Below are 13388 nucleotides of genomic sequence, written 5' to 3'. Positions count from 1 at the left end.
ATCTTCATCCTTTGTCCTTCTTGTGTCCATCCTTTGGATATTTGCAGACAGTTCACACCGTACCTAGCTGTAGTTGCTCTTTGACTAATCACTGCTAATTCACCTCTTACTGTTTCCACTCATAAGATCACCTGCTTCATCCCCACATTCATGTCTACACCCTTTCACTAGCCCATTGCATGCAAATTACTGATGCTCTTCTTGTACTGAGAGATCTGGACATGATGTGGATATTTTTGGTGCTGAACCCTTGACAGAGACATGACCAATGGGTGGCTCCAGTGTGGGGCTAATGTAAACTGTCTCTTATCTTCTCCTGCAGCCTCCTGATGAAGAGGAAAAACTTCCTCTACAATTTCAAGAACCTGCGCTGGGCCAAGGGCCGTCGTGAGACTTACCTCTGCTATGTTGTGAAGCGCCGTGACAGTGCCACTTCTTGCTCCCTGGACTTTGGATACCTGCGCAATCAGGTATGGGGAACACCTCAACTTCCTGTTCTTATACCTGTGCTGAGGTGGTTTGCCTTGAGTGGCAGGGAGAGGAGAGCTGCAACAGAAACACTGTGCAAGCACTGGTGTGTGTGTCCAAGAACATGCACACTGCACCGGTACATAGCATTTAGGGGGTGCAGCCTCCTCATTCCCTGCTGCTCTACCAGTCCTTCTAATTTTCTACCCAGCTCCCACCCATTTTTCCTTTCGTATACCCCTACACATCATTTGGTCCCTGCACTTTTGTAGTCAGTCCTCTATCTGTGTACCAATGTCTTCTTCCTCTGTGCACTAACACTGAGACATATCCCCCACTTTGCTTATCCTCCCTCATACCCTACTCAACTCATTCCTCCCTCCTCCTCCCTCCTTACAGCCTGCTTCACCCCTGCCTCATGCTTGCACCTTTCCCTCTTTCATGAAGATGGGCTGCCATGTGGAGGTGCTGTTTCTGCGCTACATCTCAGCCTGGGACTTGGACCCAGGCCGCTGCTACCGTATTACATGGTTCACCTCATGGAGCCCCTGTTATGACTGCGCCCGACATGTGGCTGACTTCTTGCGGGCCTATCCCAACTTGACACTCCGCATCTTCACTGCCCGCCTCTACTTCTGCGAGGATCGCAAAGCAGAGCCTGAGGGGCTGAGGCGCCTTCACAGGGCTGGGGCCCAAATTGCCATCATGACCTTCAAAGGTGAGATGAGAATGGGGGGAAAGAGCTGAAAGCTATGGGGGTAAGGCTTGGAAGGTGGTGGGAGAAGCTAGGAAAAGGAGCCAGAAAAGATTATTGTAGTGATTTATTGATCCTAGGAGAGATCTATGACCTCTCCTTGGGCAGTCCTGAGCACTCCTTAACTCCCTTGTGCCTTGCATAGATTACTTCTACTGCTGGAACACATTTGTGGAAAACAGGGAAAAGACCTTCAAAGCCTGGGAGGGGCTGCATGAAAACTCTGTCCGTCTGTCCAGACAACTCCGACGGATCCTCTTGGTGAGGGCCTCTCCTTCCAGTGTCTCTCTCCTCAGYTTTTTCCTCACTTCCTCAATATAGTTCCTCTCTCCTCTTGCTGCCCATCTGAACCATCTGTCATTTCTTCCTTTCCTGTGTCTTCACCTGCCATATCTTTCATGCCTTTTTCTCCATTTTTCTTCACATCCCCCTCTCCTYATCCTCTTCCCCTTCCTCAACCTCTCATCACTTCTTCTGCTGTTTTTCCCTCATTCCCCATCTCCACAGTTTTCTGCTTACTTGACAACTGACCCATCACTTCTATTTTGTCCTCCAGCCACTCTATGAAGTAGATGATTTACGAGATGCCTTTAAAACCCTGGGACTTTGAGGTGAAAGTCATCAACAATCAGAAGACTACATAAACACTTGTCCTTCATCTCCATCTCTATTCCGCGTAGTAGATCTTTCTCTTCTTCCCTCTTTTCATCTTTCCTCCTTCCAGGACTGCATCCAGAGAGATAAGGCTGTCCTTACTTTTTCATTTCCAAGGAAAATTTGACTGGTCTTCTCAAGACACATTGCCCTAGATTCACACTTTATCTATTGCTACCTGGGAAAAGCCAGGACTGTAGTGACATTGCCAGAGAGTGATTTGCCCTCCTTTGGCCTCTGCAGAGAGAGCTAATTCAGATTGTCCACTCACATGAATGCTAGGTTCAGCCTTGCCCGGACAGGAGCAGACAGAATGCAAAGCTGCATTTCACTGTGTTCTCACTAACACTGCATTGATCTGCACATAGCACTAGGGCTTTGGGGAGTATGTCTTTTAGAGCTGCACTACATTGATTGTCCTTCCCTATTAGATAGTTCATCGATCTTTAGGGATGTGGATAGGCTCTTGAAGAACATCAGCATTTTAGGTGGTCTAGACAATGTCTTAAGAGAAAAATTGGCCAGTTATTGGACAGTTTGACTGAGAACCTTTGACTGAGTCCTGGACAGCCCAGGTAGCTCAGCTTGAAAACCTCACTTGAAGCCAGCAGGTTCTGTAAGATGACTCTGAGAAACCAAATCATGAACAGCAGCCAAGACTAACTCTTCATGAAAGACTTACTGAGAGATGCCACAACTGAATTGTTGGTTCCAAAGATCTGCCATTTTGTCTACCACAATATTGTCTTCTCATAGTGCTGGCTTTACAGGAAAGGCTGAAATCAACATAACTGTGAAATAATCCTGTACAGGCCTAGTCCCTATAATATCTTCTGCCCAGAAATGAGCGAGATTCAGTAGCTACGTGTCCAGGTCCATGCCCTATGTGAGGTTGAAACTAGTAAAAGATTCTCTGGAAGACATTTTCAAGAGTGAGTTGCAATTCTGGGTGTGCAGGAAGACATTTTCTACGCAGAAACAGGAAGGCCACTCAATTCTCATTATCTCTATTGAGAACCATTGAGAAGCATGATCAGCATGTGGATCTCTCATCCAGCCAGGAAAGGACTCACCAAGGCACTTCATCACTGCAATGCTTTCCCATCATACATCTAGTGGTTCAGGATGTGGAAAAATGCTTCCATTCCACATTGTAATATCCCTTAGTTTCCGAATCATGTAGGTTGAGGCTGTGGCATTTTAGATGATGCATTGGCATCTGAATCAGGCACTGTTTGTTTCTTGACATACCACTGGGCAGAAGACCACAGCTCCCAGTACTGGGATACTTCCCAACCACTGAGCCTCTTAAATCAGGCCTGACATATGTTTCCTCTATAGCCTGTTGTGCTCTGCTAGAGGCAACCCAGTAGTCCCACAGTCCTGTTTTTTCAGGCCTTTTACCACTCATAGACTAGCTAGATACATCCAGTTGGTGACTGGCCTGAAACTTGGCCAGCAAAACACCTGGAATGAACAAAGGTGTGCAGCCTGTCAGTACTTTTTGTAGGGTGCAAAATTAAAACATCCTTCTGTCTAACAACCACTGTTTCCACTAGGGGAACCCATTACTACTGCTAGAAGTCTTTTAGACAAAGTCTACTAGGTTGAAGATATTGGTTGATAGCTATACCTCTGCTACTACCTTTTTACTACTTAAATTGCAGCTGGATTGTTCTCTATGGTCTAATCTYTCGAGGTTTTCCTTGACCTTATTGTCAGTGTCTCATGATCTGGGGATGCTCTGTCAATTCCTTCATGGTAGTGGCAAGCTCTCTAGTCCACTCTGTTCCTCTTCCTGGGTAAGGCTATGGGCTCCTGTGTTGCTCCTCACAATGCTTCCTCTAGTGATGGACCAGCACCAAGACAGTGGAAAGCTCTGCTCCCACAGTGCTTCCTGCTAGCAGAGGTCAGAGCTGGGTGCATCACACGCTTCCTACAACTTTAGGCTCCTGATGCACTGTCATCTCAGGGAATCTGGACCAGGAACACCAGTGTTAGTTCTTTGCAAAGCATTAATTTGCAAGCATGGTGCTGTATATTTTCTTGATATGGTGCATATTATTTATATATAAATAAAGGTCTTGCATATAAGCTTCTGGTTTTGTCATTATTTTCAGACTAATCGGGTGAGGGATATAAAAGCTTACCTAAAAGACTGAAGTGCAATCTAACTCTTCTAATTTCTGGAGAGAAAAGTTAGCACTATTCCATTAAAATGTGTTTATGCTTTTCAACTGTAACTTTGAAGTTATTCACAGTCTCACCCAGCAGATCAATGTGGTTAAAACACTTGGGTCATTGGCTCTTTGGAAATATTACCAAAAATCAGTGATATAAATGCTAGAAGTCGTTCAAGATGATTCATGTATTGATTACAAGCCTATTTTACAAATTCATGACTTGTCATTATTTCTGTGTCCACTTTAGTCAATCAATTACAATTTATACAGCAAAACCAGAGGAAAAGCAGAGATGGAAAAAGGATCTCTGTCTTCCAGCTTCTAGTATTGGGCTATACAATACCACTGTCCTTCTGATAAAGGCTGTTGGAAAGCTATAGAAAAAATAGCATTTTCTGAAAAGACAATTGAAATAATTGGGTTTTGCTTAAGTGTTGTTATAGTCAAATTAATATTGACTGTCAAAACATGAAAATTAGTGATATTGTATGATAGGAATATAAAAACATTCACAGAATACTTCCTAGGTTGTTTCTTTTGAATGTAAAGAGGATTAAATAGTGAGTAGACTGTTTAGCTAATCTATGTGATTTAGCTACTGGAACTTAGCTCTGCCACTATAGTTTTTTTTTTTTTTTTTTTTTTTTTTTTACTGCACTATGTCTGTTCTCATGTACCAATCCTTTATCGTTTGTTAAAAGATGTTATTTGAACTGGCATTATAACTCAGCCTCAAATACATTAGGTATCTGCAAGAATAACTCCATGGAAGATGACTATTATGTAATAGCATTGCTTTTTTCAACTTAATAATTTTCTACCTGTTTATTAGACTACATATATAGGGAATATTTCACTATTGCTTATATTGTGTTATATACTCCTTATGTTTATAGCCTGCCCCTAGTGGCAATAGTGTCTGTGTTATTACAGAATCACAGAATGGTCGAGGTTGGAAGGAACCTCTGGAGATCATCTAGTCCAACTCCCGTGCAGCAGGCCCAGGACCATATCTAGACAGCTTTTGAATATCTCCAGGGATACAGGCTCCACAGCTAATCTGGGTAACCTGTTACAGTGCTTAGGAACTCACAGTGGGAAAAAAAAAAAAAAAAAAGAGTTCTCATGTTCAGACAAAACTTCCTGTGTTTCAGTTTGTGCCCTTTGGTGCTTGTCCTGTCCCTGGGCACCACTGAAAAGAGTCTAGCTCCATGCCTTCCCTTCAGATGTTTATAGGCATTGATAAGATCCCCCCTGAACTTCCATTTATCCTAGCTAAAGAGTGTCAGTTCTCTCAGTCTTTCCTCATACAACAGATGTCCCAATTCTTCAGTGTCATTCACTGGGATTATTCCAGCAGCTCCAAGTTTCTTGTACTGTGGAGCCCACAACTAGACATAGCATTCCAATTGCAGCCTCACCAGGGCTGAGTAGATGGGAAATGGAAACACTTTTCCTAATGAGCCCAGGATATCATTGGCCACTTTTGCCACAAGGGCATATTGCTGGCTCACATCCAACTTGTTTTCCATGAGGACTCCCAAGTCCTTCTCTGCAGAGCTGCCCTCCAGCATGTCAGCACCCAGCATGTACTACTGCATGGCGTTATTTCTCCCTAGGTGCAGGAGGTTGCATTTCCCTTTGTTGAGCTTCATGAGGCTCCTCTCCACCCATTTCTCCAGCCTGTCAAGGTCCATCTCAATGGCCGCACAACTCTCTGATGTATCAGCCACTCCTCCCAGTTTTGTATCACTCTGTCCCTTCACCCAGGTCACTGACGAATAAGTTGGACAGGACTGGACCCAATATTGAGCTCTGGTGGACACTGCTTGTTACTGGGCTCCAGCTAGACTTTGTACCAGCCTCAGCTCTGCTGTTCAGCTAGCTTTCAGTTCACCTCACTGTCTGTTCATCTAGCCCGTATTTCATCAGCTTGCCTATGAGGATATTATTGACAACAGTATCAAAAGCCTTTCTGAAGTCAAGGTAGACAACATCCACTGCTCTCCCCTCGTATACTCAGCCAGTCATTCCATCAGAGAAGGCTCTTAGGTTGGTGAAGCATGATTTCCCCTTTGTGAATCCAAGCTGACTACTCTCGATCACCTTCTTGTCCTTCATGTGCTTGGATATGGTATCCAGGATTAGCTGTTCTCACCACCTTCCTGAGGATTTATATGAGGCTGAGCAGCTTGTAGTTTCCTGGACTCTTCTTCTTGTCCTTTTTGAAGATTTAAGTGACATTTGTTTTCTTCCAGTTCCTTTCCCAGTCACCATGACCTTTCAAAGATGATTGAGAGTGTCCTTGCAGTGTTATTGACCAGCTTCCTCAGCACTCCTGCATGCATCACACCAGGGCCCATGGACTTCTGTACTTCCAGTTTGCTTAAGTGATCCTTAACTTGATCTTCATCCACCTAGGGAAAGTCTCCCTTTCTCTAGATCCCCCCTCCCCCCCCCCCAGTCTCTGTGGCCTGGGATTGCTGAAGATCAGTCTTACTAATAAAGACTGAGGCAAAGAAGGTATTCAATACTTCAGTCTTTTGTGTCCTTTGTCACCAGGGCCTCTACTCCATTCAGCAGTGGGCCCACATTTCCCCAGTCTTCCTTCTGCTTATGTACTTATAGAAGCCCTTCTTGTTATCCTTGACATCTCTCATCAGATTAACCTCTAGATGGACTTTGGCTTTCCTAGACCCATCACTACATGCTCAGATGATGTTCCTATGTTCCTCCCAGGCCTCCTGTCCCTAACTCCAGCTCTTTTACACTTCCTTCTTCGATTTGAGATTTGCCAGGAGCTACTTATTCATCTATGCAGGACTCCTGCCACCTTTGCTCCACTCCCTGTGCTCAATAGAATGGACTGTTCTTGAGCCTTGAGGAGGTGATCCCTGGATATCCACCAGCTTTCTTGGACCCATCTTCCTCTAGGGCCCTATCCCATGGAATTCTTCCAAATAGGTTCCTGAATAGACCAAAAGTTGTTCTCAAGTCCTGAATGTGATCCTACTTTTTGCCCTGCTCCCTCCTCTCAATATCCTGAGCTCCACCATTTCACAGTCACTGCAGCTAAGGTTGCCCCCAGCYTTCACATCTAACACCAGCCCTTCCTTGTTTGCAAGTACAAGGTACAGCAGAGCACCTCTCCTCAGTGGTCCTTCTATCACTTCTATCAGGAAGTTGTCATCAATGCTCTCCAGGAGCCTCCTGGATTACTTGTGCCCTGCTGTGTTGTCCCTCCTGCAGATATTGGGGTAGTTGAAGTCTCCCATGAGGGCCAGGGTCAGCAAACACGAGGCTACTTCTAGCTTTCTGTAGAAGGCCTCATCTTCTACTTCTTCCTGATCAGGCAGCCTGTAGCTAACACCCACACAGTGCCACTCGTTAGTCTGCCCCTTAGTCCTTATCAATAAGCTTTTTGTTGGCTCATCATCCATTTTAGGCAGATCTCCATGCACTGCAACTACTCTCACATAAAGGGTGAACCTCCCCCATCACCTTCCTGGCCTGTCCTTCTTAAAGAGCCTGTATCCGTTGCAACATTCCAGTCATGTGAGTGATACCACCATGTGTCTATGATCCCAGCAGGATCATAGCTGTTCGACTGCCCACAGATCTCTGATTCCTCCCATTTAGTCCCCATGCAAAAGCACTTCAGAAAGGCATCCAAGCATGCTGATTTCCTGAAAGGGTGTAAATGGTTTCCCCATAATGCTGTCTTGTAGGCACTACCTTGCTTATATCCAAATGCTTGAGCCTTGTTTTGTTGATTGTATGTTCCCTGTTACTCTCTCCTCATACTCTTCCCTAGTTTGAAGCTCTATTTACCAGGTCATCCAGCCTGTTGGGAAAGATACTTTTTCCCTGCTTATTAAGGTGGATCCCATTTCTCCCAAGCAGACATCAGTTCTTGAACAGGGTCCCATAGTTATATAAACCAAACACTGTTGCTAACACCAGATGCATAATTAATTGTTGACTCACAGTATCCACTCACTTCTCCTCACACCTTTCCCCCACACCAGCACAACTGATGAGAAAATGACCTGGACTCCCATACCCCTGACCTTCCCTCCAAAGCTACATAGTCATGTTTGATACTTACTACCCTTAGCAGTATCATTGGTGCTGACATGGAAGTGCAACAGAATGTAAAAGTCAGAGGGTCAGACAAGCCCCAGAAGTCTTTCCACAACATCCCGGATTCAAGACCCCAGCAAGCAGCAGACCTCTCAACACGTCAAGTTGGTAGATAGGTATCTCCATTGCCTGTAGCAGGGACTCACCCACTGCTATTGCTTGCTGGTTCTTTCTAGTGCTTCTGTGTGGCTCAGAGTCCATTGGCCCACACACTTCAATTAAAAACATAYCCCGCTCCTCCTCAGCTTTGAGGGCAGCGAATATGTTCCATAGTTGCAAGCCTCCTAGTGGAGCAGAAGCCTTCCTCCTGGTATGAGAAGTCACTAGCTTCCAGCCTTCACCTTCCTTAGATTTCCACTTACCATCCCACCAGGCATAAACTCTATCTGCGTCTCCATTGCCATTGGGGTTTGGGCCTCTTGAAGCTGTATGGTCTCCATGAACATCCTGTCTATCTCTCTCTCATCTTCTCTGATGCTGCACAGTCTGCTGACTCCCTCCCRTTACTCCTTTACTCAGCAACATAGCTCTTCAACTATGGCACACCTCTTGCAGAAAAGGTGACCATCTGCCCCAGCATCAGGGAAAGACTCCTTGCAGCCTAAGACGTGCAGAGTTGCACCCTCCATCTGAAGCTCTGGAATAAAGCCAACATAGCAGGGACAGCTGTTCCCACAGCTGCTGGGGAACATGCCTTTTAGCAGGTCATAACCATGCCTGAGGACACTAGTACTGGTCTGAGACATGAATGCCTTTTTTTACACCATACAAACTGCTGTATTTGTCAGCTTTGGTCTAGCCCCAGCTCTTATACATGCCTCACTCTAGCATGGCTAAAAGGGTTCTTGACCCTCCTTAATCATGCGTCAGCTGGAACAAGGGCCCCAACACCCTCCAATCAGGGGCAACCAACAGAGCTTGTTAGCAGAGCTTGCCAGAGCTTCCAGGAAGATTTAAAGTCTTCAGGTGCTCTAGGCATCTGCCGTACTCAGTAAAATCTGACTCCTCAAAGGAATGCCAAAGAATGTATCTTGGGTCCTGTTGCCTGAGCTATGGGAAACCGTGGCCACTTTTGTGAATTCTGGRAAGATATTTCCTCCAGAGACTGTGGGAAACACCTACAGTAGGGGACCTATAATGTTAGCCCCAAACCACAGTCTCATGTCACCTAATATCTYATGGTTTGAAGTGATGAGCAAGGCACAAGCTACATCTGAATAATCATACAACTGCTACCCCAAACTTTCTTTTCTGTGAAAGTACTCATCTCTGTGTTCTCTTCTTACCCTCATCTTTACTACAGGTACAATTAGTGATAGCATCCAAAAGATTTCTCAGCAAGTGTGGTGCTAAATGTGAGCTCTTGCTAGGCCTGCCCTTCAGAAAACTGCCCTTTTAACTGGATGTGTAGTTTTGGGTGTTTTTTCCATGCTGGAGTTATGTACCCCRGTACTCTAAACACACTTTCATAAGACCCATAGCGCTGCTGGAGAGTTCTCCGGCCTAGCTACATGCTCAGGACATTTCTGTTGCTGAACAAGAGCCTCTGTTTTTATTCACACAGTTATCTGAATGACCTTTTACCTTGGATGTTATGGGAGACAGTGTCAAAGCCTTCCTGAAGTCAAGGTACACAACGTCCACTGCTCTCCCCTCGTCTACCCAGCCATTCATGCCATCATAGAAGGGTGTCAGATTGGTGAAACATGATTTCCCCTTGGTGAATCCATGCTGACTACTCCTGATCACCTTCTTTTCCTCCATATGCCTGGAGATGACATCCAGAATGAGCTGTTCCATCGCCTTTCCAGGGAAGGAGGGGAGGCTGACCGGCCTATAGTTGCCTGGGTCTCTTTCTTGCCCTTCTTGAAGACTGGAGTGACATTGGCTTTCCTCCAGTCCGCAGGCACCTCTCCTGTTCTCCAGGACCTTTCAAAGGTGATGGACAGCAGCCCAGCAACAACATCCACCAGCTCCCTCAGTACTCGTGGGTGCATCCTGTCTGGGCCCATGGATTTGTGAATGTCAAGTTTGCCCAGAAGATCTCTAATCATATCCTCCTCAACCAAAGGAAAATCTTCCTTTCTCCAGACTCTCTCTCTTGCCTCCAGGCTCTGGGATTCCTGAGGGCTGCCCTTAGCAGTGAAGACTGAAGCAAAGAAGGCATTCAGTAATTCTGCTTCTCTGTATCCTTTGTCACCAAGACCCCCGCCCCATTCAGTAGTGGGCCCACATTTTCCCCAGCCTTCCTCTTTCTACTGATGTATTTGAAGAAGCCCTTCTTGTTGTCCTTGACATCCCTTGCCAGACTTGATTCTAAATGGGCCCGCCTTAGCCTTCCTCACCACATCTCTGCATACTCTGACAGTGTTCTTTTAATCCTTCCAAGTAGCCTGTCCCCTCTTCCACATTCTGTGTACCTTCTTCTTCCATCTGAGTTTTGTCACGAGCTCCTTGCTCACCCATGCAGGTCTCCTGTCCCCTTTGCTGAACTTCTTTCTCCTTGCAATGCACTGCTCTTGAGCTTGGAGGAAGTGATACTTGAATACTAGCCGGATCTCCTGGACTCCCCTTCCTTCTAGGGCCTTAACCCATGAGATTCCTCCAAGAAGGTCTCTGAAGAGCCCAGAGTCTGCTCTCCTGAAATACAGGGTTGCAATCCTGCTTACTGCCTTACTTCTTTCCTGCAGGATCCTRAACTCCACCATCTCATGGTCACTGCAGCCAAGGCTGCCAACTTTCACATCTTCAACCAGTCCTTCTTTGTTGGTTAGGACAAGGTCCAGCAGGACACCCTTCCTCATAGGCTCCTCCACCACCTGTGTCAAGAAGTTATCATCAGTGCACTGCAGGAGCCTCCTGGACTCTGTGCCTAGCTGTGTTGTCAATCAGGGTGGTTGAAGTCTCCCATGAGAACCAGGGCATGTGATCTTGAGGCTACTTCCAGCTGTTTGTAGAAGGTCTCATCGACTTCTTCCTGGTCAGGTGGGCTATAGTAAACACCCACAACAGCATCACCCGTGTTAGCCTGCCCTTTAATCCTTATGCATTAGCTCTTGATTCATTCTTCGTCCACCCCTAGGCAGAGCTCAGTATGTTCCAGTTGCTCTCTCACATAAAGAGCAACTCCACYACCTCGCCTTCCTGGCCCGTCGTTCCTAAAAAGCACATAGCCATCCATGACAACGTTCCAGTCATGAGAACTATGTCACCATGTTTCTGTAATTCCAGTGAGATCATGGTCCTGTGACCGCACACAGATCTCCAGTTCCTCCTGTTTATTCCCCATGCTGTGTGCATTGATGTACAGGCATTTCAGAGAGGTAGTCAAACACACAGGTTTCCCAGGAAGGGTGTAGGAGGGTTSCCCATAGCCATGTCCCAAACACATATTCCCAGTCGCATGCACCCATTGGAGGCTCCCCAACCTGAGTTGTGTTTTATTGACTACTTCTGTCTATGACTCTCCCCTTCCCCCTTCCTACGTAGTTTGAAGCCCTCTTTACCAGGCTGGCCAACGTGTTGGCAAAAACATAGGTGCCCCGCTTGGTGAGGTGAATCTCATCTCTCCCCACCAGTTGCTGATCTTCAAACAATATCCCATGATCATAGAAATCAAAACCCCGTTGCCAACACCCACGGCTCAGCCAGTTGTTAATTTGGAAAATTCATCTACTCCTCCTCCTATCCCTCACCCTAATCGGTAGGACCGATGAGAAGACCACCTGGGCTCCCAGACCTTTGACCACCATGCCCAAAGCCCTGAAGTCTTGCTTGATTGTTTCCAGCTTGCTCTTGATATCATTAGCACCTACATGAAAAAGCAACAGAGAGTAGTAGTCTGATGAGCGGACTACCCTTGGCARCCTTTCAGACGCACCTCGTATCCTCTCCCCCGGCAGGCAGCAAACCTCTCTAGAGGAGGAGTCAGGACAGCAGATAGGTGCCTCCGTCCCCCGCAGCATGGAATCACCCACTACAACTACTTGTAGCCTCTTCTGGGTGTTCACGCAAGGCACAGGGTCTGACAGCCCAGTTGCTTCCCTTGAAGTCAGGTCCAGGTCCTTCTCATCCTGGAGGATATTAAATTGGTTCTTCAGCTGTAAACCTTATGACAACAGACATCTGCTTTTATCACTTAAGTGGCACAGTACCCCCTTGAGAAACTCTCCAGAGAGATACAGGGTAGGTCTTTGATAATGAAAGAGAATCAACAGGATAACGAGCAGAAGAAATGGAGGATGGGGCAGTTTTTTGGCCCAGTGTGTAAAATTGGACATGACTGCCATCTGCTGGTGCAGAGAAATGCGCATCACCCTTTATGAGTATGTCAGCTGGAGGGATCTTGTTACTTGCTGCAAATGGCTCCTAGAGTCCAGCTCTTAACAACCCCCAAAATATGCCCATTTAAGAGCAGGACACTTACATCATTCCCACAGCTGCACACAGTATTACTTCAGGTCAGCACACACTGTCCTTGGACATCACATCACAGTAATAAGAAACAGATTACCACTAAACAATGCAAAGATACATTCCAGGCCCTTACAAATACAAGGTGGGGGTTCAAAATGTGTATCTCGTCTGTTTCATCTCTCTCCCTCTTTTGCATGCTAGTTCATGGAAACCAGGACAGAAAGGGGCTTCAGGGTCATGAAATCCTGTTACTCATCTTTTCCAGGGTTTTAGCCTAGATGTTAACCAACTGGCTGTTGCACAGCCAACATTAATCTTTAGTTCATATAGTTTTTATCCCTTCACCGGTGTTCACCTTTTGGTGTTTTTATGGTTTAATCATGTATATACTAAGTAATCATGGTGATGGAAATCAAATTTGGTTCACAAAACAAATGTTTTGGGTTTTTTTTTTCTGTCATGGGACATTATTTGTTATGACAATATCAACAGGGATAAGCAGAGCCTGTGGAAGGGAAGGGGAAATGTGGCTGCTGCAAGATCAGAGATCAGAGAGGAAGGGCAGGAACCACAGTATGGCAGGGATTTTGAAGGCCGATTTTGACTTTTAAATCTCTTGCACACTTTTGGGATAGGCAGATTTCCCCTGAGGCTTCTAAACCCTCCTAAGTGATAGATAAAATACTATTGTTGTTATTCTGGTTGTTGTTGTTACCATTAAGCACAGTAGCTGAAGGACTGTTGTAACTTCTGAAGTTATGGAATTGATG

At 45.9% G+C, this 13388-nt stretch overlaps 1 protein-coding gene across 1 annotated transcript; it reads left to right on the top strand.

Annotated features, from left to right (window-relative positions):
* The first annotated feature begins 326 nt into the window (after positions 1 to 326).
* On the top strand, positions 327 to 1832 carry AICDA (activation induced cytidine deaminase). Its single transcript, XM_085298801.1, has 4 exons — positions 327 to 470; positions 916 to 1186; positions 1368 to 1483; positions 1779 to 1832. Exons 1-4 carry the CDS (start codon positions 330 to 332, stop codon positions 1830 to 1832), a joined length of 582 nt encoding a protein of 193 aa, XP_085154927.1. The 5' UTR covers positions 327 to 329.
* The last annotated feature ends 11556 nt before the right edge of the window (positions 1833 to 13388 follow it).

This window comes from Rhea americana, unplaced genomic scaffold (genome assembly GCF_003343005.1).
Source record: "Rhea americana isolate MKP2758 unplaced genomic scaffold, rheAme1 scaffold_142, whole genome shotgun sequence".
Taxonomy (NCBI): domain Eukaryota; kingdom Metazoa; phylum Chordata; class Aves; order Rheiformes; family Rheidae; genus Rhea; species Rhea americana.
This window is presented reverse-complemented; position numbering and strand designations above follow the sequence as displayed.

Coding starts and splice junctions, on each gene's coding strand:
- AICDA (XM_085298801.1), top strand. CDS start 330: ATGAAGAGGAAAAACTTCCTCTACAATTTCAAGAACCTGCGCTGGGCC. Junction 1,187..1,367: donor TGCCATCATGACCTTCAAAG/GTGAGATGAGAA, acceptor TGCCTTGCATAG/ATTACTTCTACTGCTGGAAC. Junction 1,484..1,778: donor AACTCCGACGGATCCTCTTG/GTGAGGGCCTCT, acceptor TTTGTCCTCCAG/CCACTCTATGAAGTAGATGA.